Below are 27,451 nucleotides of genomic sequence, written 5' to 3'. Positions count from 1 at the left end.
GCAGCCCTGCGAGGGTTAACACGTTTAAATGTTTTACTCAAGTCAGCTGCAGTGAAGGAGAGTCCGCAGGTTTTGGTAGCGGTCCATGTCAGTGGCACTGTATTTTCCTCAAAGCGAGCAAAGAAGTTGTTTAGTCTGTCTGGGAGCAAGACATCCTGGTCCGCGACGGGGCTGATTTTCTTTTTGTAATCCGTAATTGACTGTAGACCCTTCCACATACCTCTTGTGTCTGAGCTGTTGAATTGAGACTATACTTTATCTCTAGTCTGACGCTTAGCTTGTTTGATTGTCTTGCGGAGGGATTAGCTACACTGTTTGTATTCGGTCATGTTTCCGGTCACCTTGCACTGATTAAAAGCAGTGGTTTGCTCTTTCAGTTTCGCTCGAATGCTGCCATCAATCCACAGTTTCTGGTTTGGGAATGTTTTAATAGATGCTGTGGGTACGACATCGCTGATGCACTTGCTAATAAACTCGCTCACCGAATCAGCGTATTCGTCTATGTTGTTGTTTGACGCAATGCGGAACATATCCCAGTCCACATTTTGATTTTGAGGAATTCTAAAATCAGGTGAACAGAAGGTCTTAAGTTCCTGTATGTTGTTATGATCACACCATATCTCGTTAATCATAAGGTATACCCTCCTGCCCCTCTTCTTACCAGAAAGATGCTTGTTTCTGTCGGCGTGATGCGTGAAGAAACCAGGTGGCTGTACAGACTCCAATAGCGTGTCTCGAGTGAGCCATGTTTCCGTGAAGCAAAGAACGTTACAGTCTCTTATGTCTCTCTGGAATGCTACCCTTGCTCAGATTTCATCTACCTTGTTGTCAAGAGACTGGACATTGGCGAGTAGTATGCTCGGGAGCCGTGTGCGATGCGCCCGTCTCCGGAGCCTGGCCAGAAGATCGCTTCGTCTGCCCCTTTTACGGCGTCTTTGTTTTGGTTCGCCGGCTGGGATCCAATCCATTGTCCTGGGTGGTGGGCAAAACAGAGGATTCGCTTCGGGAAAGTAGTATTCCTGGTCGTAATGATGGTGAGTTGACGTTGCTCTTATATCCAATAGTTCCTCCCGACTGTATGTAATAAAACTTAAGATTACCTGGGGTACCAATGTAAGAAAAAAACACGTAAAAAAACTAAATACTGCATAGTTTCTTAGGAACACGAAGCGAGGCGGCCATCTCTGTCGGCAACCTCCTTCCCATTGTGTTGCTAACCCACAAACACATGGCCCTGCCTGGGGAGGACAGGGTTATGGTTTCCCCTGTAGAGGCACACATAAACACATGCATATGTACACTCACACACTCAGAATCATACACACTCACATCACACATAACCAATAAAGAAAGCAGGGAAGGTCTGGGGTAAAATGTTGAGGTGACAGGGAAGACGGAACATGAGGAGAAGTAAAACTAGGGGAGAAGAGAGGATGGAGGAGGAAGGCGAGGGGAGATGAGAAGAGAATGATAGAGGAAGTAGAAGGGACAAGGAGAAGGTGTAATAACTGAAGGTGTTGATTAGGCCAGTCTCTGTCATCTGGTTAAGTGGATGAGTGTCAACTTCAATGAGTTGCTCTGCTCCCCTTTCCTTACCAAAACACCCCCACCCTCTCCCTGTCCCGCTCTCGATTCCTCACCTCCCAGACCCACTACTCTAACACAAACACATGTATCTCGCCATCTCTCTTTCTTTTTCTCTCTCTCTCTTTTCTTCACGCCTCCTCAAATACATCCTATTTCATGTAAAACACAAATGAAACCCTGTCCTCTATCTCCATCTCTCTTTCTGTTTCTTGCGCTCTCTCGCTCTTCCAGTGTCTGGTCTCAGTCAATCACCACCTGTCTAACAGAGAAAGGGTTCCGGAAGGTTCTATTTCCTCATAACGATCCGTGAGTTCAGGGAGAGAAGAGAAGATATGAGGTGGCAGGAGGAAGAGGAGAAGAGCATGAGAAAGAGAGAGAAAAAATATGGATATTTGTATGGGCTGTGTTTTTGCACAACTATCATTATCACTCCTCTCCATCTTGAAGTTACTAGTGTTTGACCCTGGTCATCGGCTCTCTGCTCTACAGAGGAGAGAGTTGACAGTTGAATGTGTAGGTCTTAGACAAGGTTACTCATCGAACATCAAACAAGGAGAAGAACTGATGCATATGCTGTTACATACGACATAGTGGTGGAACAAGTACCCAAATTGTCATACTTAAGTAAAAGTAAAGATACACTCATAGAAAATGACTCAAGTAAAAGTGAAAGTCACCCAGTAAAATACTACTTGAGTAAAAGTCTAAAAGTATTCGGTTTAAAATATACTTAAGTATCAAAAGTAGATGTAATTGCAAACATATACATAAGTGCCAAACGGCACAAATGTATTGTTTTTATTTATTTACAGATAGTCAAGGGCACACTCCAACACTCAGACATAGTTTACAAATGAAGCATTTTTGTTTAGTGAGTCTGCCAGATCAGAGGCAGTAGGGATGACCAGGGATGTTATTTTGATAAGTGTGTTAATTGGACCTGTCCTGTTAAGCATTGAAAATGTAACGAGTACTTTTGGGTGTCAGGGAAAATGTATGGAGTAAAAAGTACATTATTTTCTTTAGGAATGTAGTGGGAGCAAAAGTAAAAGTTGTAAAAAAAATATGAATAGTAAAGTACAGATACCCCAAAAGTACTTTACACCACTGATACTACAAAAAGGTTCTCAGTTGAACCATACAGGGTTCATCAGTTTGTCCCTACAGGGTAAAACTTTTCGGTGCTGGGTAGAACCCTTTAAATAGAACCCTCTATGTAGTGTTCTTCAAAGAACCTCCTGTATATGGTTCTACCTAGAACCTTCTATGAAGGGTTCTGCCTAAAACCCTCTATGAAGGGTTCTATCAAGAACCCTATGATTGTTGGGCGGTTCTTCCTAGAACCCTTTACAAAGATTTATACCAGCCTTATAAGGCTTTAAAATGTAATTATGCCAATACATTACCTACAGTGCATTGGGAAAGTATTCAGACCCCTTGACTTTTTCCATGTTTTGTTACGTTACAGCCTTATTCTAAAATGTATTCAATTACTTTATTTCCTCATCAAGCAAAAACAGTTTTTTAAATATGTTTGCTAATTTATAATATAATTTGGCAGCGATTTTATAATTTGGCAGCAATTATAGATGAATCTACCACAGGTGGACTCCAATCAAGTTGCAAACACACCTCAAGTATGATAAATGGAAACAGGATGTACTTGAGCTTGTAGTTTAATACATTTTAGAATAAGGGTGTAGCATAACAAAATGTGGAAAAAGTTAATGGTCTGAATACTTTCCAAATGCACTGTCTATAAGGCCTTTCTTCTAGTGCTTAGTTATAACCTAACACATGGTTGTTATTAATCTCCTGGTTTACAGGCCACATCTGTCCTGTAAGTCACATTATGGTGGTTTGCAAAGTGATGTGTATTTCCTATTGGTTTAAAGACAGAGCCAACAAGAGGCATTGTTAATCACCCACAACCAGCATACTGCCAGGCTAGGGAAGACTGACTACTGAAACTGCCTCGATCATCTAAACTGGAACAACCATCTCAGTGAGGGGTGCAGTAAATCTAATAACTAACAGATTGGATTAGTTTAGAAAACTGAATGTTATTTATCTTTGTGTAGCATAAAATGTATCAACCAATTCATGTAAAAACACAGATATTACAGTAAAACAAAAAATTATGAAAATCTCCCTTGCAATAGAGCATGCTGGGAAATGTTATATGGTTCTATGTAGAACCCTTGTCTTTCAATGAATAATTATTGCTTTCCTAAGAATCATTCTTGCCTTCTAAAGAATCATCAAAGAACCCTTTCTTCCAAAACCGGTTCTTATTCTTTGCCTTACAAAGACCCCGGTTCTTGGTAGAATCATACCCTTCCACAAAGAACCCTTTTGGTACCCTTTGTTCTAAGAGTGTACCCTTCTCCCCACCTCTTCCTCTCATCCTTCTCTTTCTCCTCCTTCTCTTCCTACAGTAATTCTGGCAGTTCAAAGTCAACCAATTATACTGCTAGAGTTAGAAACAAGCTCCGCTTCCGGTCTGAATGCAACAGGGATCTCAGTGCACTCTGGTACACACGCTTCAAATATTTTTTGAATTTATATTTTGATGTGTGTATTTTCTGTAATTCATAAATCTCTTAGCAGACTAAGTGCAAAATCTGCCGGTGTGCCTTTGAGCGAGATACTTAACCCTATTAGAGACCCACAGCAGAGGTGTCATAAAACCTAGCGGTCAAACAGGGCAACGGTTCCAATTGTTTCTCCACCATTAATTCTCTCCATAGGGGATTTTAGGAACTTTTAAAATAAGTGTTTCTTGTAGGCTTACCCTGGCATGACATTTTGATAACCATGTATATCTCTCTCGGACAAGTTGACTTTTATCAATATATTCAGCTCTATTTACTCTCAGATTCTAAAATGCTAATTAGAATCAAAGTAGACATCACACAAACTAAAAATCCCTGCAAGTTCCAGCACGTCATCTCTAACTGACACCTTTGCTAACAGGTATTGTCAATTTAAAACATGCACAAGACAGTTGACAGAATTGTCCATTTAAAGAAATGTTGCCAATTTATTTATTACTACATTTAACTAACATTAGATAGTTAATCCAAAGATTCTTACCTTTGTCTCGATTCAAAAGTCTCGTCAGGGTAAGTCTACACGAAAACAAAGCCCTTATTTGAAGTGTTTCTAAAATCCCCTATGGGAAAAATTTATGGTGGAAAAAGAAATGATTGGAACAATTTCCCTGTTTGACCAGTAGGTTTTATGGGTATTATGACTCATACCGTGGTACTCTATTGCTGCTGTAAGTCACTCTGGATAAGAGTGTCTGCTAATTGGCTAAAATATGAACATGGCATAAGTCAGTGCAAAATGTGTAGAATTGCAGAAAATTTGCTTAAAAACATTTCTCTCCACCCTATAAATGTCGGAAATTGCATGACATGAGTTATAAAATTGTAATGTTTTTCTCTCTGCAAACTATTATTTTTCTTGCAAAGATTGCTGATCTAGAACATGGAAGCACCCCTCCAGGTTGTTTTGGTTGGTTGTGTTGTTTTGCTGTCATGTAAGGGCACATGATGTACCACTTAAAGCAGTTAAAATGTCTGTTTTTCAGCCATGGGACATGATGACTTACAACGAACCTCTGTAGCACTGCCAGTACTGTAAGCCTCTGATAACACAAGATTGACTTCTTTCCTGACCTGACCCCTCTCCACAAGCTGTGTGTGTGCTCAGAGAGGCAAACGGGTGAGGACCCAAAAAAGGCGATAAAAACATTTCCGCACAGAAGCACGGTGTGAAGTGCAAGAAAAAATGTGTCTATTTTCAGAGAATAAGAACATAACACACATTTGATTAATCTCAATACTCCTAACTTTCCAAACCACAATAGAGAGATAAAATAGTTCCAGAGAGAGTTGGGCTCTTTGGTCTGTGTTCAAGGATCATGACATGTAATAAAAATCTCAGTCTCCCAGACAGAAATACATAGTCCACTGGGCACACACTAAATCAACGTTGTTTCTATGTAATTTCAACTAAATTAGGTTGCACCAACGTGGAATAGACGTTGAATTGATGTCTGTGCTCAGGGGAAGGATACCATAAAATTTTTCAGGTTTTCACTCTCAAAATCACACTTTTTAAAATAGAAAATCAAGACAATTGGAAGTTCTATGTCCACAACAATGCTTCAACCACATCAGGAGACCACTTTCCACATCAAGAGACCACTTTCCACATCAGGAGACCACTTTCCACATCAGGAGACCACTTTCCACATCAGGAGACCACTTGAATAAATTAAAAGGGGGGGAGTAGTTGCTTTTAATGAAATTGCACACCAACAAGAGACCATTGTGTTTCGTTAGCTGTGTTTCTGTAGGGGTTCTTGTAGTGGTGTTTAATGTGAAGGGAGAGTTTGCTAAACAAATACCCACCCAATTGATACAAGTCATTATGATATCATTCTGCCAGGTAGGCCTACATTGCAATCAACATTTCATTTGGAAAGTTTATTGGGAAAGCCTTTAGAAATGACTGTTTAAGCATGCTAATTGGCTACACTACAACACACAGGTGCACAGAAACAGACGTTATTCTTTAGAAAGTTGCAGGAAATACAAATCACTGACGCATTATTTTCATGAATTATGAGAAGGTGCAATTTCACTACTTTTATAACAAGTACATACATTTAACCTTCGGTGCTCAGTCCAGACGCTCGCTCAGCCAATGATTTTGATATGAAACTTCGGATCTACACAGCAAATTGGCCAGTGTTGATTTTTTTTGTCTAAAATGTCTAGTGTTGTTTCAGGAGTTGAATTCACACTGTTAGTGTGAAATTAACACTCAGTGTTGTAAAATAACCCCAGTGTTGGTGTTAGTAACCAGAGTTATTGTTTTACACTGTGGAGAGTAAAACAGTCCCATCAAAACCAAACCCATCATTACCATATTTCCCAGCATGCTTTGCAGGTATTCTTTTTTTGGGGAGGGGGGGTTTAATATATTCTTTCTTTTTCTGGGGGGGGGGGGGGGGGGATTTTAATATATGTGTTTTTTTACATGTACATTGATTGAATGATTAATCTTATGCTACACAAAGATAAATAACATATATTTTTCTAAACAAATCCAATCAGTTAGAGACAATTATTGCATCCATTACTGAAATGGTTGCTCCGGTTTAAATTGTTTAGGTCGTCTTAACCTGAGTGCCTAATAATGGTAGTCATTCTGAATGCAGGTAGAGGGGTGAATAAAAATTCTAACTGTTGGATATCTTAACTCTGGCTGGATACCAAAAGGAATTACACTTTGTCAGTCAGTATCATTTGATTTGCGTTATTCGTATAAACCAGGATGTTCCTAACACCACTGTTAAAACTAGAGCAACAACAAAGTAAAATAAGATATGATAACATTTGCCTTGGTAATAATTTGGTGAAAGGCACAGACCTTTAAAATGGAGACCAATTCAACAACCATGTCTCTGTCACTAACAAGTACAGTCATGAGTGGTAACCCTACAATTCACTCGAAAAGAAAAGGCACAATGGGAAATATGCTAAATAGGCTTTACACCATATAGTGTTAAAACAGCCAAAAATAACTCACTGTAACAGTGTTTTTGCATAACACTAATAGTAGTTAACTCTAGATTAACACTAGTGTTGAATATAAATAACACTGAGGGTTAATTACACCATAGTGGTACATTTGAGTAACACTGGCAAATGTAAAGCAGTGTTTGTTTTTTTTACTACGAAGTATTACAATAACACTCAAAATGTAACACTATAATCAGTCATTTTTAAACTCTGTAGAGTAGGACCATATGTTATCTGAGGTAGCGTTAAAATGAACTCTAAGTGTTTTGATTTGTTGTTGCAACATTTACTGTGTACACAATTCATGTGGATAGTCTATTTTGAGAACAAAATGGTGAATATTGCAGAAAAGTTTGAATCCCTGTGTGTGTGCATGCGTGTGTGAGTGCTTGTGTATGTGCTTGTGTTAGTGCTGTCTCACCTCCTCTCTGTGTTCAGCTCCAGGTCTGTGTATGAACCAGCGTATGGTGGCCTGTTGTGATTTGGGGAGACACTCCAGGAAGGTTGAGTTATTCTCCACCCCAAACATTATCCTCTCTTCCACCCTGCCTCCACGCAGAGCTGAGAACACAGAAATGAATCCATGTAGTGTTAATATCGTGATTGTCTGAGCAACACGCATGCACACGCACGAGAAGGTACTGTATCAGGTCAGGGAAGCATTTAAGTCTTGTTTTATCACTTACTGTCATCTGTGTCCCAACACTGGCTGGATGGGTCTCCATGTTTAATGTCTTGTCTCCTAGCTCTCCTGTCAACCCAAAACGCATACATAAAACACACACACACGCCACAGGGTCAGGGGTGAAAGGTCAATAAAGGTAATAAGGTCACGTCCTGCTGTCAAGACAATATTTGGCTCCATACATACATTCTTCAGTGTGAGGTGAGTTCATAGTAGTTAGCCTACAGCAAGACCAGGGGCAACATTCTACTCTTTCAAACGCACACACAAAATGGTTCCTGTGGCGTGTGTGTATATGTATGTCCTGAGTTTGTATTACAGGTAACAGGAGTTACTTCAGGCTAGGATTTAAGCTGCTCTGTCTGTCCTGATAACCCTGTTATATATGTCTAACATACTGACAACAACCAGATATGGACAACACACTGAACCCAACATACTGACAGCCACATACGGATAACACACTGAATACAATAGGGAAAGGGGAATACCTAGTCAGTTATACTGAATGCCTTCAACTGAAATGTGTCTTCCGTATTTAACCCAACCCCTCTGAATCAGAGAGTTGCGGGGGGCTGCCTTAATCAACATCCACGTCTTTGGCGCACGGGGAACAGTGGGTTAACTGCCTTGCTCAGGGGCATAACGACAGATTTCTACGTTGTCAGCTCGGGGATTTGATCCAGCAACCTTTCGGTTATCGGCCCAATGCTGAACGATCCTCTTTCTGTAAATGACTGGACCAATGCGCAGCATGGTACGTGTTCATGATATTTTATTAAATCAGAACACTTGAACAAAAAGAACAAAGAGGAAAACGAACAGTTCTGTAAGGAAACTAAACCATACAGAAAACAACTACCCACAAAACCGATGTGGGCAAAAGCTATCTAAGTATGGTTCCCAATCAGAGACAACGATAGACAGCTGTCAGCGGACTCCGGCCGCAAAACCTGAACCTATAGGGGAGGGTCTGGGTGGGCATTTCTCCGCGGTGGCGGCTCTGGTGAGGGACGTAGACCCTCGCCGCCGACCCCGGACTGGGGACCCTCGTAGACAGCCCCGGACTGGAAGGCGCCGCTGGAAGCTCCGGACCGAAGGGCGCCTCTGGACGCTCCTGACCGAAGGGTGACACTGGAGGCTCTGGACTGGAGGGCGTTGCTGGAGGGAGGAGACGCAGAGACAGCCTGGTGCGTGGGGCTGCCACAGGGCCCACCAGGCTGGGGAGACCTACAGGAGGCCTGGTGCATGGAGGAGGCACCGGATGAACCGGGTTGTGGGGGAGCACTGGAGCTCTGGTGCGCAGCCTTGGCACCACTCTTCTGGGATGAATGTCCACTTTAGCCCGGCCCCTCCAGAGTGCAGGCACAGGTCGAACCGGGCTGTGGGGGAGCACTGGAGATCTGGTGCTTAACACTCGCACCTCTCCCTTAGACTCAATGCCCACTTTCGCCCGGAACGGGCGGAGTGTAGGCATAAGGCGAACTGAACCCTCCCAGCGCCCCGGAGACACAGTACGCAGAGCCGGCGCAGGATACCCTGGGCCAAAACGGTGCACCGGAGACCAAACGCGCTGAGCTGGCTGGATGCCCACTCTCGCATGGCATTTGCGGGGGGATGGCATATAGCGCTCCGGGCTATGAGCGCGCACTGGAGACACCGTGCGCTTCATCACATAACACGGTGCCTGACCAGTACCACTTTGCTTCCGGTAAGCACGGGGAGTTGGCTCAGGTCTGTCGCCTGACTTCGCCAATCTCCCCGTGTGACCCCCTCCAAAACGTTTTTGGGGGCTACCTCTCGTGCCTGCTACGCTGCCTTGCCTCATAGCGCCACCTCTCAGCTTTAGCTGCCTCTAGTTCTTCCTTCGGGAGGCGATATTCCCCAGCCTGTCTCCAGTGTCCCTGTCCGTCCAATATCTCCTCCCAAGTCCAGGAGTCCTGAAGTCTCTGCTCATCCATTCCACGCTGCTTGGTCCGCTTGTGGTGGTGGGTAGTTCTGTAACGATCCTCTTCCTGTAAATGACTGGACCAACGCACAGCGTGGTACGTGTTCGTGATATTTTATTAAATCAGAACACTTGAACAAAAAGAACATAGAGGTAAATGAACATACAGTAAGGAAACTAAACCATACAGAAAACAACTACCCACAAAACCCATGTGGGCAAAACTAAATATGGTTCCCAATCAGAGACAATGATAGACCGCTGTCCCTGATTGAGAAACATACCCGGCCAAAACAAAGAAATACAAAAACATAGAAAAAATAACATAGAATGCCCACCCAAATCACACCCTGACCAAACCAAAATAGAGACATAAAAAGCTCTAAGGTCAGGGCGTGAAAAAGCTATGGATGGATCTAAGGATGTTTACACAGTCAACCACATACATTCTATATATTGAGCTTAAACTTCAGCTATATGCCTCTCTATATCATTGTGTCTATTTTACTCTCCAGCTATATGCCTCCCCCTCTCTCACCATCTCTCTCTATCCGTCATAGATTTAGGTAATGTGTAGAGTTTCGTATTCTGCTGCCTGTCCTCAGATCAGTTTTCAAAGTCCCAACAGGCACCAACCAGGATTCCCACTATCCCACAATGCAATAACATGACCCTTACTCCCACATCATGCAATGGTGTGACCCCAAACTAAACTCATCAAAAAAAGAAATGTCCCTTTTTCAGGACCATGTCTTTTAAAAATAAATCGTAAAAATCCCAATAACTTCCCAGATCTTCATTGTAAAGGGTTTAAACACTGTTTCCCATGCTTGTTCAATGAACCATAAAGAATTCATGAACATGCACCTGTGGAACGGTCGTTAAGACACTAACAACTTACAGACGATAGGTAATTAAGGTCACAGTTATGAAAACTTAGGACACTAAAGAGGCCTTTCTACTGACTCTGAAAAACACAGAAATAAAGATGCCCAGAGTTTCTGCTCATCTGTGTGAACGTGCCTTAGGCATGCTGCAAGGAGGCATGAGGATTGCAGATGTGGCCAGGGCAATACATTGCCATGTCCGTACTGTTAGACGCCAATGACAGTGCTACAGGGAGACAGGATGGACAGCTGATCATCCTCGCAGTGGCAGACCACATGTAACAACACCTGCACAGGATTGGTGCATCACACCTGGGGGACAAGTCCAGGATGGCAACAACAACTGTCCGAGTTACACCAGGAACGCACAATCCCTCCATCAGTTCTCAGACTGTCCGCAATAGGATGAGAGGCTGGACTGAGGGCTTGTAGGCCTGTTGTAAGGCAGGTCCTCATCAGACATCACCGGCAACAACGTTGCCTATGGGCACAAGCCCACCGTCGCTGGACCAGACAGGACTGGCAAAAATTGCTCTTCACTGACAAGTCGCCTGTTTTGTCTCACCAGGGGTGATAATCAGATTAGTGTTTATCATTGAAGGAATGAGCGTTACACCGAGGGCTGTACTCTGGAGCGGTATTGATTTGGACGTGGAGGGTCCGTCATGGTCTCGGGCGGTGTGTCACAGCATCATCGGACTGAGCCTGTTGTCATTGCAGGCAATCTCAATGCTGTCCGTTACAGGGAAGACATCTTCCTCCCTCATGTGGTACCCTTCCTGCAGGCTCATCCTGACATGACCCTCCAGCATGACAATGCCACCAGCCATACTGCTTCTTCTGTGCATGATTTCCTGTAAGACAGAAATGTCAGTGTTCTGCCATGGCCAGCGAAGAGCCCGGATCTCAATCCCATTGAGATTGTCTGGGACCTGATCGGAGGGTGAGGGCTAGGGCCATTCCCCCCAGAAATGTCCGGGAACTTGAAGGTGCCTTGGTGGAAGAGTGGGGTAACATCTCACAGCAAGAACGGGCAAATCTGGTGCAGTCCATAAGGAGGAGATGCACTGCAGTTCTTAATGCAGCTGGTGGCCACACCAGATACTGACTGTTACTTTTGATTTTGACCCCCCCTCTTGTTCAGGGACACATTATTAAATTTCTGTTAATCACATGTCTGTGGAACTTGTTCAGTTTATGTCTCAGTTGTTGAATCTTGTTATGTTCATACAAATAATTACACATGTTAAGTTTGCTGAAAAATGTACGCATTTGACAGTGAGAGGACGTTTTTTTTGGCTGAGTTTATATAGTCTGACTAGGCCACTGCTATAGTCTGACTAGGCTATTTATCCTGGATGCACACACACACACACACACAAAAGAAGACAACGGAGAGTAACAGTAACATTAATCATTACCACATCAAAGAGTTTCTAATCAATGCTTCTGCCTTAAGAGAGAGCGAAAGAGGTAAGTGAACACCCATGTGGCACAGAGAAACGCTGAAGAAACAAAAGCCCACGAAAAGAAAAAATAGAGAAAATATCTGAACACTCTATGACAGTCCCTAGAGCCCTGAATTGGGACACAAATAGGGCAAGGTCAGTTAGGATATAAACTTTCTCTCTTCTTCAGGTTCATTAAATCATGCTTGTGGACGTCTTCACATACCTGATCTGACAGTGAAAGATGAATATGTCAGAGTAAATGACAAATTTACCTCATTTCATGGATAACGAAGGGGTAATATATTGATCCTGAGGCCTGCTATGGTTCAGATACCTTAGACGAAAAGAATAGCAATGTGGCACAGCTGTTGTATATGCTCCTATATTCTTTATTTGTTCTTCAGGCTACAAAATGTTATATTAATATACAGAGAATATGGGACATTTTCTACACCTGGAGAAATGTGGATGTATGTACACTGAGTGTACAAAACATTAAGAACACCTTCTCTTTCCATAGACTAACAAGGTGAATCCAGGTGAAAGCTTTAATCCCTTATTGATGTCACTTGTTAAATCCAATTCAATCAGTGTAGATGAAGGGAAGGAGACAGGTTAAAGAAGGATTTTTAATCCTTGAGACAATTGAGACATGGATTGCGTATGCGTGCCATTCAGAGGATGAATGGGCAAGACAAAAGATTTAAAGTGGAACTGACAGCATTTAGCAACATGAAATCTTATACAAATCTGTTCATATACACCCCCAGGAAGAATATATCACGTTACATTTTTTTTTACAAGTGAGCACTTAAATATAGACATTTTCACATTTTCATAAATTCTTAGAATGTTTGGGAATTACGTATACTATGGCATTTGTGAAAATTCTATAGCAATATAGAGTGGGAGTGTGGCCAAACAAAAACATCTTTCTCATGTAGGACCAGTCTCCACAGAGCTACAGTAAGCCTTTATTTGCAACACAGGCCTGCCATCATTCACTTTGAACTGGACTGTGTGTTTACATGCAGTTGCAACAGCTCGACATTAGATCATTAGGACGCATTAGCCTAAAGCCACAAAATACACCTGAATGGATTTCTGCAAATATGTAAATACCACTTGGGAGTCCTATTGGTCAGTTATGCACATCAACAACAAAAATATCAACAACTAATGCGAGCCATGAGCTAAAATCTAACGAAAGAGCATTAGATAAACCCATTCAAACGTTTTCAGTTAGTTTCCTATCAAAATTACACTAATAAACAATGGGGAATTGTAGCCTACTTATTCTTCTGCAGCTTATCTGCCAACAATGAATGCTTGTCCCAACCAAGCACCCAAAGCTAACTAGCTAAATTTGGCTAGCTTGCTAGCTAGCAACTTCTAGACACAGATGAAAGAACACCTTACACTGACCATTTTACTAACCCAGCAGAGCTGGTCGGCTGTTTACATGTTATCTAGAGCATTCCTGACTAACTATTACTTAACTTCTTGGTGACAGGGGGGCAGTATTGAGTAGCTTGGATGAATAAGATGCCCAGAGTAAACTACCTGCTACTCTGTCCCAGATGCTAATATATGCATATTATTAGTAGTATTGGATAGAAACACTCTGAAGTTTCTAAAACTGTTTGAATGAGGTCTGTGAGTATAACAGAACTCAGGCGAAAACCTGAGACAAATCCAACCAGGAAGTCTTGAAATCTGAGGTTTGTAGTTTCATTATCCAATATGCTGTGTCTATGGGGCCAGATTGCACTTCCCGAGGCTTCCAGCAGATGTCAACAGTCTTTAGAAAGTTGTTTGAGGCTTCTATTGTGGAAGGGTGTCGAATAAGAGCTGATTCAACAAGTGGACTAGGCTGAGGCCAATCAGTTGTTTACTGCGCGGGCACACGGGCGCGCCGTTCCCTCTTTTTCCTCTGTAATGAATACGCTATTGTCCGGTTGGAATATTATTGAAGATTTATTATAAAAGACCCTAAGGATTGATTGTAAACATCGTTTGACATGTTTCTACAAACTGTAATGAAACTCTTGACTTTTCGTCTGGATTTTGCGCTCGCGCATTGTGCCTTTGGAATAGTAAACTAAACGCGTGAACAAAACGGAGGTATTTGGACATAAATATGGACGTAATCGAACAACACAAACATTTCTTGTGGAAATGGGAGTCCTGGGAGTGCATTCCGACAAAGATCAGCAAAGGTAAGTGAAGATTTATAATGTTATTTATGACTTTTGTTGACTCCACAACTTGGCGGATAACTGTTTGGCCTTGTTTTGTGGCTGAATGCTGTTCTCAGATTATTGAATATTGTGCTTTTGCCGTAAAGCTTTTTTGAAATCTGACACAGCGGTTGCATTAAGAACAAGTTTATCTTTAATTATATGTAAAACATGTATCTTTCATCAAAGTTTATGATGAGTATTTTTGTTATTTGATGAGGCTCTGCAATTTTTTGGGATATAAATATGAACTTGATCGAACAAAACATACATGTATTGTGTAACATTGAGTCCTGGGAGTGTCATCTGATGAAGATCGTCAAAGGTTAGTGATTCATTTCATCTATATTTCTGCTTTTTGTGACACCTTTCTTTGGTTGGAAAATGGCTGAATGCTGTCTGTGACTAGTTGCTGACCTAACATAATGATATGTTCTGCTTTCGCCGAAAAGCCTTTTGAAATCGGACACTGTGGTTGGATTATCGAGAAGTGTATCTTTAAAATGGTGTACAATACTTGCATGGTTGAGGAATTTTAATTATGAGATTTCTGTTGTTTTGAATTTGGCACCCTGCAATTTCACTGGCTGTTGGCGAGGTGGGGCGCTAGCGTCCTGAACGATCCCAGAGAGGTTAAGTTGCCTACGTTTACTGCCACTGGCCGGTCATATTCTGTGGGTGCTACGTGTTCGTAAATTCATCAGTTACTCTGCACTCTGGAACAATCAGACGAGAGTGCTCTGAAATCAGAGAAGATAGCCAGTGAATGTGCGAACGCAATCAATATGATAACTGGATAGCAATTGTTCAAGTTCTTTCTAGCTAACCAAATGATACCTGCATCTCTAGATGTGTATAGACACCGAAAACTGATATGAGGGGAAAAAGTCAGTCACTTACCCACTCCTCCAATGACATGACATCCGACTAACAGCCTTAGTTACATTCGGCCGTTTTTGTCCAAAATATTGAGCCATCCCAAACGGAGGCAGCAGACAATGTCCCAGGCCAGCAGTGATGTGATGTGTGTGTTTGTGTGTGTGTGTATACTCTACCTCTTGGATGCAGGGATGTACCGTGAGCAGGTGTGTCCGTCCCAGGCACAGTAGGGGTCTCTGGCGAGGCAGCACTCTGCACACACCTGACCATACAGGTGACATCTGCTCAGTGACACCTGGGCTAGCCCCGCCCCCGAACCAACGTATAGCTGTTGCTATGGAGACAGAGATGGAGAGAACAAACAACCTCAGAGAAGGGTACAGTCTAGGCCACTTTTTTCAACTAATCACCTTGTTACAGTATATGTTGTTGTTTACACTATACTATGGTTCATTGTGGGACAAGAGATCTGTTTTTCTGATCTATGTTTTGGAAAGTGTGTGTGTGTGTCCATTTGAGTGCACATGTGTGTTTTAGTACACCTACATGTCCAGTGGTATATAGTACAGTATCCTCAGAGTTCTAACTTCCAATTATTATTCCTGGAAGTCAAACCCCCTAACTCTAAAGCTTGTTTAAACAACAAAACCTTCAACAACACATGAGAGCGAGAGAGAAAAAAAAGCGAGAGAGAGAGAGAGAGACAAAGAGAGAGAGAGAGAGAGCGAGAATGTTCTGTATGGATCTGTCGGGACTCGTCTGAACCAGGGATTTCAAAACAAACTCTGAAGGGAAACATGGATAACACTGGGGGCTGGGCTGGGATGAACCCCCCCCCCACACACACACACACACACACACACACTTTGGCAGATGGAGGGAGAAGGGGGATAGAAGGGAAAACGAGTGGGAAGGTGGCTCTGGACAATGCCGCTAATGGCATTGAGCCTGATTTACAGTGCATTCGAAAAGTATTTAGACCCATTCCCTTTTTCCAAATTTTTTTGGTAACAGCCTAATTCTAAAATGTTTTAAATTTAAAAAATCCTCAATCTATACACGCAATATAGCACAATGACAAAGCGAAAACAGGTTTTACATTTTTTTGCTAATTTCTTAAAAATTAAAAACAGAAATAACTTATTTACATAAGAATTCAGACACTTTACTATGAGACTCAAAAATTCAGGTGCATCCTGTTTTCATTGATCATCCTTTGATTTGTTTCTACAATTTGATTGGAGTCCACCTGTGGTAAATTCAACTGATTGGACATTATTTGGAAAGGCACACACCTGTCTATATAAGGTCCCACAGTTGGTAGTGCATGTCAGAGCAAAACCCAAGCGATGAGGTCGAAGGAATTGTCTGTAGAGCTCTGAGACAGGATTGAGTTGAGGTACAGAACTGGGGAAGGTATCAAAAAATGTCTGCAGCATTGAAGGTCCCCAAGAACACAGTGGCATCCATCATTCTTAAATGGAAGAAGGTTTGAAACACCAAGACTCTTCCTAGAGCTGGCCGCCCGGGCAAAATGAACAACCGGGTGAGAAGGGCCTTGGTCAGCGAGGTGACCAAGAACCCGATGGTCACTCTGACAGAGCTTCAGAGTTCCTCTGTAGAGATGGGAAAATCTTCCAGAAGGACAATCATATCTGGAGCACCCCACTAATCAGGCCTTTATGTTAGAGTGGCCAGACAGAAGCCACTCCTAGGTTAAGGCACATGACAGCCCGTTTGGAGTTTGCCTAAAGGACTCTCAGACCCTGAGAAACAAGATTCTCTGGTCTGATGAAACCAAAATTGGACTATTTGACCTGAATGCCAAGTGTCACTTCTGAAGGAAACCTGGCACCATCCCTACTTGAAGCACAGTGGTGGCAGCATCATGCTGTGGGGATGTTTGTCAGCAGCAGGGACTGGGAAACTATTCAGGATCAAGGGAAAGATGATCGGAGCAAAGTACAGAGAGATCCTTGATGAAAACCTGCTCAGGACCTCAGACTGGGGCGAAGGTTCTGGGGCGAAGGTTCAAAGACTTGTCCCAAAGCCAAGACAACGCAGGAGTGGCTTTGGGACAAGTCTTTGATTATCCTTGAGTGGCCCAGCCAGAGCCCGGACTTGAATCCGATCGAACATCTCTGGGGAGACCTGAAAATAGCTGTGCAGTGACACTCCTCATCCAACCTGACAGAGCTTGAGAGGATCTGCAGAGAAGAACGGGAGAAACTCAATGACAGCCTACCCCGGCAAACCCGGACGACGCTGATCCAATTGTGCGCCTCCTTATGGGACTCCCAATGTGATGCAGCCTGGATTCAAACCAGGTACTGCAGTGACACCTCTTGCACTGAGATGCAGTGTCTTAGACAACTGCGCCACTCGGGAGCCCCAAATACAGGTGTGCATAGCCTGTAGCGTCATACCCAAGAAGACTTGATGCTCTAATCGCTGCCAAAGGCGCTTCAACAAAGTAAATACTTACGTAAATGTAATATTTCAGTTTTAAAAAATGTATACATTTGCAAAAATGTCTAAAAACCTGCTTTTGCTTTGTCATTATGGGGTACTGTGTATAGATTGATGAGGGGAAAAAAACAATTTCATACATTTTAGAATAAGGCTGGAAAGTAACAACATGGGGAAATTCAAGGGATGTGAATACTTTCCAAAAGCACTATACTGTAGCTATATGATACAATTAAGGAGGGTGTAGATGGAAAGGAGGGATAGAGAAGAGGGGTGTTCTTACCTGTTTAGAAGAGATCTCCATACTCAGGATTGGAGTGGGAGTCTGGAGGAGAAAGTAACCATTATCTCCACTACACACACATACACACAGATTCATACTTAATAATACAGTTAGCTAATTAGTTCTGCTTGGGAAAAACCAAGCTCTTTTTCCTTCTACAGAGCTGACTTCATGTTTGGGAGGTCAACCAATAAGTCTGTGAATCAATGTGAGAAAAGGAACTCCCTCTGTCTCTGTAATACTAGACGAACACACCATCTCTCCTCTGTGTACCCCTAGATCTACTGCTGTGTGTTTAGAATAGGACATTAATATTTTACTGCTGTTTGATGAGCTGACAACCCCTTGAGAGAAACCACTACAGTGTTTGTCTTCAAAAAGTTCACGTCAGGATTAAACAGGCTTTGGGGGAACAGAATGAACTTTCTGAGTGTGTTTCTTACCTGGAACACCTGGAGTTCCTCCAAAATCACCTCCTCAGTGGACCAGTTCTCCTGAGTGATGCTCACAACCTTCAGCACAGACCCAGCATCTGAACACACACACACACACACACCTTCTCGTTTGGAAACTTTCTATTGAGAGAGTTCTGCTGAAATGGGACTATTGGCTCCAAACAGACTATGATGTTGTAGAGCTCTGAGCATTAGAGCAAAGATAAGGGGTTCATGGAGCTCATACTACACTGAAGATGATACCTATTGCAACCGAACACAGTCTCCAACATTCAAACAGACTTCAAACACATCAATATTAGAACAAAAAAAATGTATGTGGGTGTTCGTGTGCGTCTGAACATGTGTGTGTTGTAATCTCTCACCTGTACCCAGAAACATGATTTCATACTGTCCATCCTCAGCCATGACGCGGTCCACCACTATCTGTGTCAGTGCGTAGTCGACACGTACACGTGTGAACACGGGCCGACCGGTCAGGGGGTAGACAGAGCGGAACATGAGTGGGTGGAAGCGGATGAAGCTGACCACCTCGTCTGAGAAGTCCTTGGTGGTTTTTATCCTGGGGTCATATGTCTTACTGGGACACTGAGGAAGGAAGACACTGTCAGTTTCTGAAGAGAGATATCAAATAATGTGTCGTTTCAGAGACTAAATGAGATCAACTAACACAATTTATCTGGAGGTATTAGAGGGCAGTAGAAAGATCAGTCAAGATAAAGACGTGGTTGTCTACCTTAAAGCAAATACTAACCTAGGTACCTACTGGTAAGACAGATATTTTTGGGATTCACTGTCATCAAAGTGCTTGTCATATTTTTTCAGGTTGGCCAGTGGCCTCTGAATAATAGGTATGTGTCACCCTCTGGTGGTGACATGTGGTACTCCATTAAATTAAGTTCATCTGGAGCACACAGTAATAAGCCATCACTTTATGGCCCTATGCTTGTTGACGCTGGATTCTCACTCACTCACTCACTCACTCACTCACTCACTCACTCACTCACTCACAATCTTGTTTAACTAACCTTGTGGGGACATACAATTGATTCCCATTCAAAATTATATTTTCCCTAACATCTAAACCTAACACTAATTCTAACCTTAACACTAAACCCCCTATAAATAGGCTTTTACCTTGTGGGGACTGACAAAATGTCCCCATATGGTCAAATATTTTGTTTATTTACTATTATTTTGGGGATTCCCACAAGTGTAGTTCAACATGTCCATAGCAGGGTAGTGTTTTTCATCATTAATCTTGTTCTGGAGGGAGCCCTGTAGAGAAGTCATTAGTTGACAGTTAAAATTTCACATTTTAGTCATTAAGCAGATGTTCTTATCCAGAGTGACTTACAGTAATGGAAACATTTTCATTTTTACTAGTCCCCCATGGGAATCAAACCCACAACCCTGAGTACCATGCTCTACCAAACCCCACAATGTCATGAAATCGGATTTTAAACCTAACCCTAACCCTAACCACACTGCTCACCCTAACGCTTAACCCTAACCTTAAATTAAGACCAAAAATCCCCCCCGAAATCCTGAATTTTTACAATATAGCCAATTTTTACTTTGCAGCTGGCCCATCTAAGAAAAATCACTCAGTTCTGCCTTAAGGACAAGACTCATCCCAATAAACGTCCACCTGCACACACACACACAGTCACAGTACCTCATGTTAATCAGTTCTACAAACACTGCGTAACAGGACACATACGACGGTGATCACCATGACGACTTAGTGACATCATCAAAGCTGCCCCCCAGACTGACGTTTATTATTGTTCATCAAGACAGGGACTGGGTAATATATCACACACACACACACACACACACACACACACTTGCATGCTTTCACATATAAACGTTGACTTCTGTCACACTCTCACAGACTATTAATTCATTATGTGCACAGGCACATGCAATAGATAGGTGTTTATTATTGTTAATCAGGACTGGTTCATACATCAGGATTGGGTCATATTGTAAGCCATTTAAGAGGGGTCTTTCTAAATAATCCTGGACAGAAACAATATTCAGTCTGCTTTCAGGCAGGAGGGAAATGGAGCGGGGTATGGTTAGCAGAGATGAGCGTGTTTGTTTGTGTACCGTTCCAGGGCGAGGGTAAGGTATTCTCCCCTCATATTCTACCCAGCGATGGTCAGGTCCCTCCTTGTGAGCGTAGGGTCCGTTGAACACAGCTCGTATGTCAGCCATGCTGTACACACACACCGCCGAGCCACGGAACACAGAGCTGGGGGAGAAACACAGTACAATGTAGTAAGTATATTATAGTGGGAGAAATAAGCTGAGAGGTAGAGACATGTCTCAGTAAGGTATGGTGTAAGGTATGGTGTACTAAGTGTCATTTTACCTGGAGGTGGTGAAGATTCCATACACTACAGGGTTCTTCTCATCTCTAGAGGGAAGCATGAATATGTCCTCTACAACACACACACACACACACACACACACACACACACACACACACAAAAGTTAAGAATGTGGCATTTAGTGCGCATGCGTTGTGCGTGTGTCGACGTGGAAGCATGTCAGGTGTGCGTGTGTGTATGTGTCTTACGGAGCTCGTCAAAGTGTGTGTCCACTCCTTCGGGTCCAGGGATGGAACACACCAGTCTGGCTTTGAGGAACGTCGTCCACTTATTGGTCAGACTCCTCAACCCTCCCACGTCATTCTGAAACACAACCACAACACAACCATAACACAACCATAGTGTGACACACAAATACAACTGAAATCGGGTTTAAAACCATAGTCCCAAAGACCTGACATACTGTAACAAGCACAACAGAACTGCACACCTTTTTACAGACCTTGAAATCTGAAACTCCTGTTTGAGACTAGTTTAAATAAACCCAGGTGAAGTTAGACACATGTCCCCGTTTACATGTGATTATTCAACTGGCAGAGGAACGAGGCTGATTAACGGTAATGATGACGGCAGTCACAATAAACTGAAAGGATGGAGAGAGGACTGAAAAAGGAAAATTACTGACAAGGAGGAGAATATGGTAGAGGGATTTAGTTGAACAAGAATAACAAGGAGGAATTGAAGCAAGAAAAAAGGAGAGAAAAAAAAATTGAAAGATGAGGGAAGAAGAATTGAAGGTAAACTAGCGAGTTCATTAATTATGCAGATATTCTAATTAGCATATGTATACCCTTGGCTGAGTGCTCTTCTCAATAAAACAGTGCTTTTCTCAGGGCTAGGGCAGGAGTACTCAAGTATATCTCAAGTACAGGGCCCCTTTATCCAGGACAAGGGCCCTAGACTAACCTCCCTATTACACTCGGCCTGTAGACAAACAATTATAGACACACAATTATAAAAACTGTTCGGATAATGGCTTTAGTGATTTCTAAATGGGATTATCTTCAATCGAAGCTCTGTTATTCCATTTGTCCAGAGAGGAACCCCTCTATGGTCAGCTGTAGACACAGGAAAAGGAATCACCAGCCTTACAGTTTACTCCTCAATCATAACCACTCCATGTGCCTGAAACTGGGAATGTTGCAATAGAGCTTAGAATTTTTATTGTGGGAAGATGTGGCGACATAACTCAGTACAGGGACAGTCTCCCCACTACCCAAAAATACCAAACCTCACATAGCTGGGAACTGAATCTCTTCTGCCAGCAGCGGCCAGGAGCTTCCAACAGCAAGTCTGGGTGCAGACTTTTGTTCCAGCCAAGTAGTAACACACCTGATTCAACGAAACAACCTGCTGTAGTCACAGAACTACACTCCAAAAATCCTGCTGTTATTACCATAACTTACTGGCAGCCAGTTACCTGTAAGTTACTGTAAAACAAAAAAAAAGTACAGTATATTACTGTAAATTCCAAAGAAACTTTGGCTTAACAGTACACTACTGCAAACTTTACAGCAGGGGTCTTCAACCTTTTCCTGCCCAGGGACCCCTATCATACATTAGCACAAACATGACACACTCTGGTCTTGTATTATCATCAGGTGAATGATAATGGCAAGAAGAAGTAATCAACATTTTAAAATGAATAGATTTGGTAGATTATAATTGGATGAAGTGTAAACTCTAACATAGTATATTATACAGAAAGGTAACTCCAAACACATGTTTGCTAAGAGCAGCTGTTACCTGGTTAAACAAAGGTTAGCCATGTTTTGGCAAAAAGTATTGTTCAAGTCAAGAAAGCTTACCACACACTTGCCACACTATTCACGGGTGCTTTTTCAAAGCCTATGTCAGATATACCAGTGTAATTGCAATCCAATTAGTGTAATTCAAAATGTGTTTATTCTGTTGTTGGTAGTGATATTCATAAAAATATTGGAATAAAATCTTCTTTCTAATTTCGATGTTAAAACAATGTTTATTAGGAATTTACAGTATCATACCGTACTTTTTTTAATAGTAATTTACAGTAACATACTGTATCTTTTTTATAGTAATTTACAGGTAACTGGCTGCCAGTAAGTTACCATAAACACAACAGCATTTTTTTTACAGTGTAGAATGAGATTCTATTTCAATGGCTGTAGTCTCCATCTAGCCCCCAGCAAGCCTGAGTAGAGCTGCTGCTGTCTTGCTTCATTAATTCAGCTCCTTCAGAACCGTGAACATGGAAGGAGTAAGAGCTACAGGTAGGGGCTAGGGACTAGAGGTACAGTGCCTTGCAAAAGTATTCATTCCCCTTTGCATTTTTCCTACTTTGTTGCATTAAACCTGTAATTTAAATGGATTTTTATTTGGATTTCATGTAAAGGACACAAAATAGTCCAAATTGGTGAAATGAAATGAAGAAAATAACTTGTTTCAAAAAATTTGAAAACAGAAAAGTGGTGCGTGCATATGTATTCACCCCCTTTGCTATGAAGCCCCTAAATAAGATCTGGTGCAACCAATTACCTTCAGAAGTCACATAATTAGTTAAATAAAGTCCACCTGTGTGCAATCTAAGTGTCACATAATCTGTCACATGATCTCAATATACAGTATATACAACTGTTCTGAAAGGCCCCAGAGTCTGCAACACCACTAAGAGTGCAAGAGGCACCACCAAGCAAGCGGCACCATGAAGACCAAGGAGCTCTCCAAAGTTGTGGAGAAGTACAGATCAGGGTTGGGTTATAACACAAATATCCGAAACTTTGAACATCCCACAGAGTACCATTAAATACATTATTTAAAAAATGGAAAGAATATGGCACCACAACAAACCTGCTAAGAGAGGGCCGCCCACCAAAGGTCAAGGATCAGGCAAGGAGTGCACTAATCAGAGAGGCAACAAAGAGTCCAAAGATAACCCTGAAGGAGCTGCAAAGCTCCACAGCGGAGATTGGAGTATCTGTCCATAGGACCACTTTAAGCCGTACACTCTACAGACCTGGGTTATATGGTCTTTAAGCCATTGGTTAATAAAGAAAGAAATAAGCAAACATGTTTGTTGTTCGCCGAAAGGCATGTTGGAGACTCCCCAAACATATGGAACAAGGTACTCTGGTCAGAAGAGACTAAAATTGAGCTTTATGGCCATCAAGGAAAACTCTATGTCTAGCGCAAAGCCAACACCTCTCATCACCCCAATAACAACACCCCACATGCTGTGGGGATGTTTTTCATCGGCAGGGACTGGGAAACTGGTCAGAATTGAAGGAATAATGGATGGAGCTAAATACAGGGAAATTCGAGGGAAACCTGTTTCAGTCTTCCAGAGATTTAAAGACTTGGACGGAGGTTCACCTTCCAGCAAGACAATGACCCTAAGCATACTGCTAAAGCAACACTTGGAATGGCCTAGAGTAGGTGCAGGACCAATATGGAACTGGACCAACTATCCTACTGTCATCCTTACAAAAAATATGAGGTTTCACGTTAAAAACGCTCACATGCGAAAAAAGGATATGCAGTTTTACTTGTGAAAAACATTTACATGTAAAAATCACATTTGCCTTTTCATATGTGAAGCACTTTCACGTGATTGTAAGAAAACTCCACATTTACTCCACTGTTTGTGAACAAAGAAAATGTTAACACTGTATAGCCTAAACACATTATTCAAAGTATAATTTTGATATCATGGATGCATTTATAGTGTCGTTTATTGAGAGTGGTTGCATTTCTTGCGCCCCATCCCTCAGATTTTTGCCAAAGCTGTTGTGGGGACACACTTTGTTAATGTTAACATGCATTATTGCCACTATAAACACCATTCATAGAGTCATAGTGTTATTATATGACGCAATCCTCTAGTGAGGGAGTTACTTTTGTGTCATTAATATCAAGTAAAGCTTCTGAAGACGAGAACAAAATGCTTAGTATTGCAAACAAAAAGAATGATATTGAAAGCAAAACATAGACCCAAAAGTATTGTTAGCGAAACAAAATATTGCAAATATATAAACTAATTTAATGTGGGAGCAAATTAATTGTAAATGGATGCAAAAAAATAGTTTTCAGTTATAAAAAAAAAACTCTTTCCTGCAATTGTCTGGGGAGAAACACATCTGAGTTGTCCACACATGTCTGAAAACCATGTGTTTTTCACATTATTTTGTTTCATTGTCTTTTTTTTGTAAGGGCGTACTTAATTCATACACCTTAACTGCTGTCCTGGGACCTGACATTAGGCTGCCCTGTCAGCCAGACACAAAGACAGGTTAAACTTTAATTTACCCTCTTTGACAGCAGTGGTCCGCTCCTCTGTCAGCAGACTACACAAGAGGAATGTACCAGGAAGTATCCTCCCAGGGGGGTTTAAGTATATCTGTGGGAGAAGCTAGCTCTATAGCAGTGGACACAGATCTATCACTGTACATGCGCCCTGTTAGATGTCTGTCCTCCTCTTCGCCCCTTCCCTGACATCTCCCCAAACCTTCCCTCACTCCTCACCTTCGTTCTTTCACCATTCTACACCTCTCACCTTGCAGACGCGTGCTACGCGGGACAGGACACTCTTATCGCTCCTGTCCCGTGATGACTCTCGGAAGAAGAAGTAGATCTTGTCATCGTCAGGGTTGTAGGTGTCGGACACAGGGTGAGCTGATATAAACCTGGCCTCTAGAGTGAGAGTGAGAGAGTGAGAGAGTGAGAGCGTGAGAGAGTGAGAGAGTGAGAGAGTGAGAGAGTGAGAGATAAAAGCAGCATTGTTCATTTCCAGTCTGACCCTATGGACACAGCGGAGTGTCTTTTAGAAGTTAGAGTTAGCACGCGCCTCAGTCTCCTCGGAGCACCCTGATTTATGAACGCTAAAATACCTCCAGACAGAGCCATGGAACAGAGGAAAGGAACTAGACAGAGTGAGAAAGAAAGAGCCGTGATCAGGGTGATACAGTAACATGACATCAACCCTGGAAACTAACCGAAGCCTCTCGGTGAATTCCTTAAAATAGTCCAATGTAGGCCTGCTCTCACACACACTACACATAGTCACTGTTACAGTACGTTAGGTAAGACTGTACGTTAGGTAAGACCTCTGACACACACGTACACAGTGACAGCACGTCTCCAGAGATCTCCCTCACACCCTGCCCATGGCTCTGAAATGTGGTGAGTGTGTGTCAGTAGTTGGAAACTGGTGACATCTTTTGATCCATGACAAACGTAGACGAGAGTGATTCATAGAATAGACAGAGAGGAGTGTGTATCATAGAATAGTGCTTGTAGTGTGTGTATGTAGATCAGGGACCTGTGAACTGTGACACACTGTAAATCCCCTAGTAGGTACAGTACGTATGCCCTGTACAGTAGGTGTGGTGTCTATAGTGTGGAACTCGTGTAAAAGTCATAAATGAATAACTGGACTGTTTGCTTTGGGCAGGAATGCCAATAACCTCCCACAAGCCCAAAATGAGAACATAAAGCAGCTCTGTGTATCAATGGAAAGACTGGGAAGTGAAACACTCAATGACAAAACTAGCCTATGAATTAACTCACCTGCTTCAACCAATCCTTATGTACCGAGACTGAGAGGAAGGATGTATTCTAAAGAACCAGGCCAACGGTTACTGTGATATAATGTCATGCCACAATGAATGGCTCTACACTCCGGAGGCTGCATTCATTGTAGCTGGGGATTTTAACAAGGCTAATCTGAAAACAAGACTCCCCAAATTTTATCAGCATATCGATTGCGCAACCAGGGGTGGAAAGACCTTGGACCATTGTTACTCTAACTTCCGCGACGCATATAAGGCCCTGCCCCGCCCCCCTTTCGGAAAAGCTGACCACGACTCCATTTTGTTGATCCCTGCCTACAGACAGAAACTAAAACAAGAGGCTCCCACGCTGAGGTCTGTCCAACGCTGGTCCGACCAAGCTGACTCCACACTCCAAGACTGCTTCCATCACGTGGACTGGGAGATGTTTCGTATTGCGTCAGATAACAACATTGACGAATACGCTGATTCGGTGTGCGAGTTCATTAGAACGTGCGTTGAAGATGTCGTTCCCATAGCAACGATTAAAACATTCCCTAACCAGAAACCGTGGATTGATGGCAGCATTCGTGTGAAACTGAAAGCGCGAACCACTGCTTTTAATCAGGGCAAGGTGTCTGGTAACATGACCGAATACAAACAGTGCAGCTATTCCCTCCGCAAGGCTATCAAACAAGCTAAGCGCCAGTACAGAGACAAAGTAGAATCTCAATTCAACGGCTCAGACACAAGAGGCATGTGGCAGGGTCTACAGTCAATCACGGACTACAGGAAGAAACCCAGCCCAGTCACGGACCAGGATGTCTTGCTCCCAGGCAGACTAAATAACTTTTTTGCCCGCTTTGAGGACAATACAGTGCCACTGACACGGCCTGCAACGAAAACATGCGGTCTCTCCTTCACTGCAGCCGAGGTGAGTAAGACATTTAAACGTGTTAACCCTCGCAAGGCTGCAGGCCCAGATGGCATCCCCAGCCGCGCCCTCAGAGCATGCGCAGACCAGCTGGCCGGTGTGTTTACGG

General features: G+C 42.6%; 1 protein-coding gene across 1 annotated transcript in view; it reads right to left on the bottom strand.

The window, feature by feature from the left end:
- LOC139405866 (semaphorin-3D-like) overlaps nucleotides 1–27,451 on the bottom strand; it is a 69,714-nt gene that overhangs the window by 10,287 nt on the left and 31,976 nt on the right. Inside the window, exons 8-17 of the mRNA XM_071148306.1 lie at nucleotides 25,415–25,551; nucleotides 21,072–21,186; nucleotides 20,865–20,934; nucleotides 20,600–20,744; nucleotides 18,850–19,072; nucleotides 18,473–18,561; nucleotides 18,030–18,071; nucleotides 15,454–15,611; nucleotides 7,874–7,938; nucleotides 7,609–7,748 (exon numbers count right to left, since the gene is read on the bottom strand). Coding sequence (XP_071004407.1) covers nucleotides 7,609–7,748; nucleotides 7,874–7,938; nucleotides 15,454–15,611; nucleotides 18,030–18,071; nucleotides 18,473–18,561; nucleotides 18,850–19,072; nucleotides 20,600–20,744; nucleotides 20,865–20,934; nucleotides 21,072–21,186; nucleotides 25,415–25,551 — 1,184 coding nt within the window. The remainder of the gene's footprint in view (nucleotides 1–7,608; nucleotides 7,749–7,873; nucleotides 7,939–15,453; nucleotides 15,612–18,029; nucleotides 18,072–18,472; nucleotides 18,562–18,849; nucleotides 19,073–20,599; nucleotides 20,745–20,864; nucleotides 20,935–21,071; nucleotides 21,187–25,414; nucleotides 25,552–27,451) is intronic.

Source organism: Oncorhynchus clarkii, chromosome 1 (assembly GCF_045791955.1).
Source record: "Oncorhynchus clarkii lewisi isolate Uvic-CL-2024 chromosome 1, UVic_Ocla_1.0, whole genome shotgun sequence".
In the NCBI taxonomy this organism is placed as follows: Eukaryota; Metazoa; Chordata; class Actinopteri; order Salmoniformes; family Salmonidae; genus Oncorhynchus; species Oncorhynchus clarkii.
This window is presented reverse-complemented; position numbering and strand designations above follow the sequence as displayed.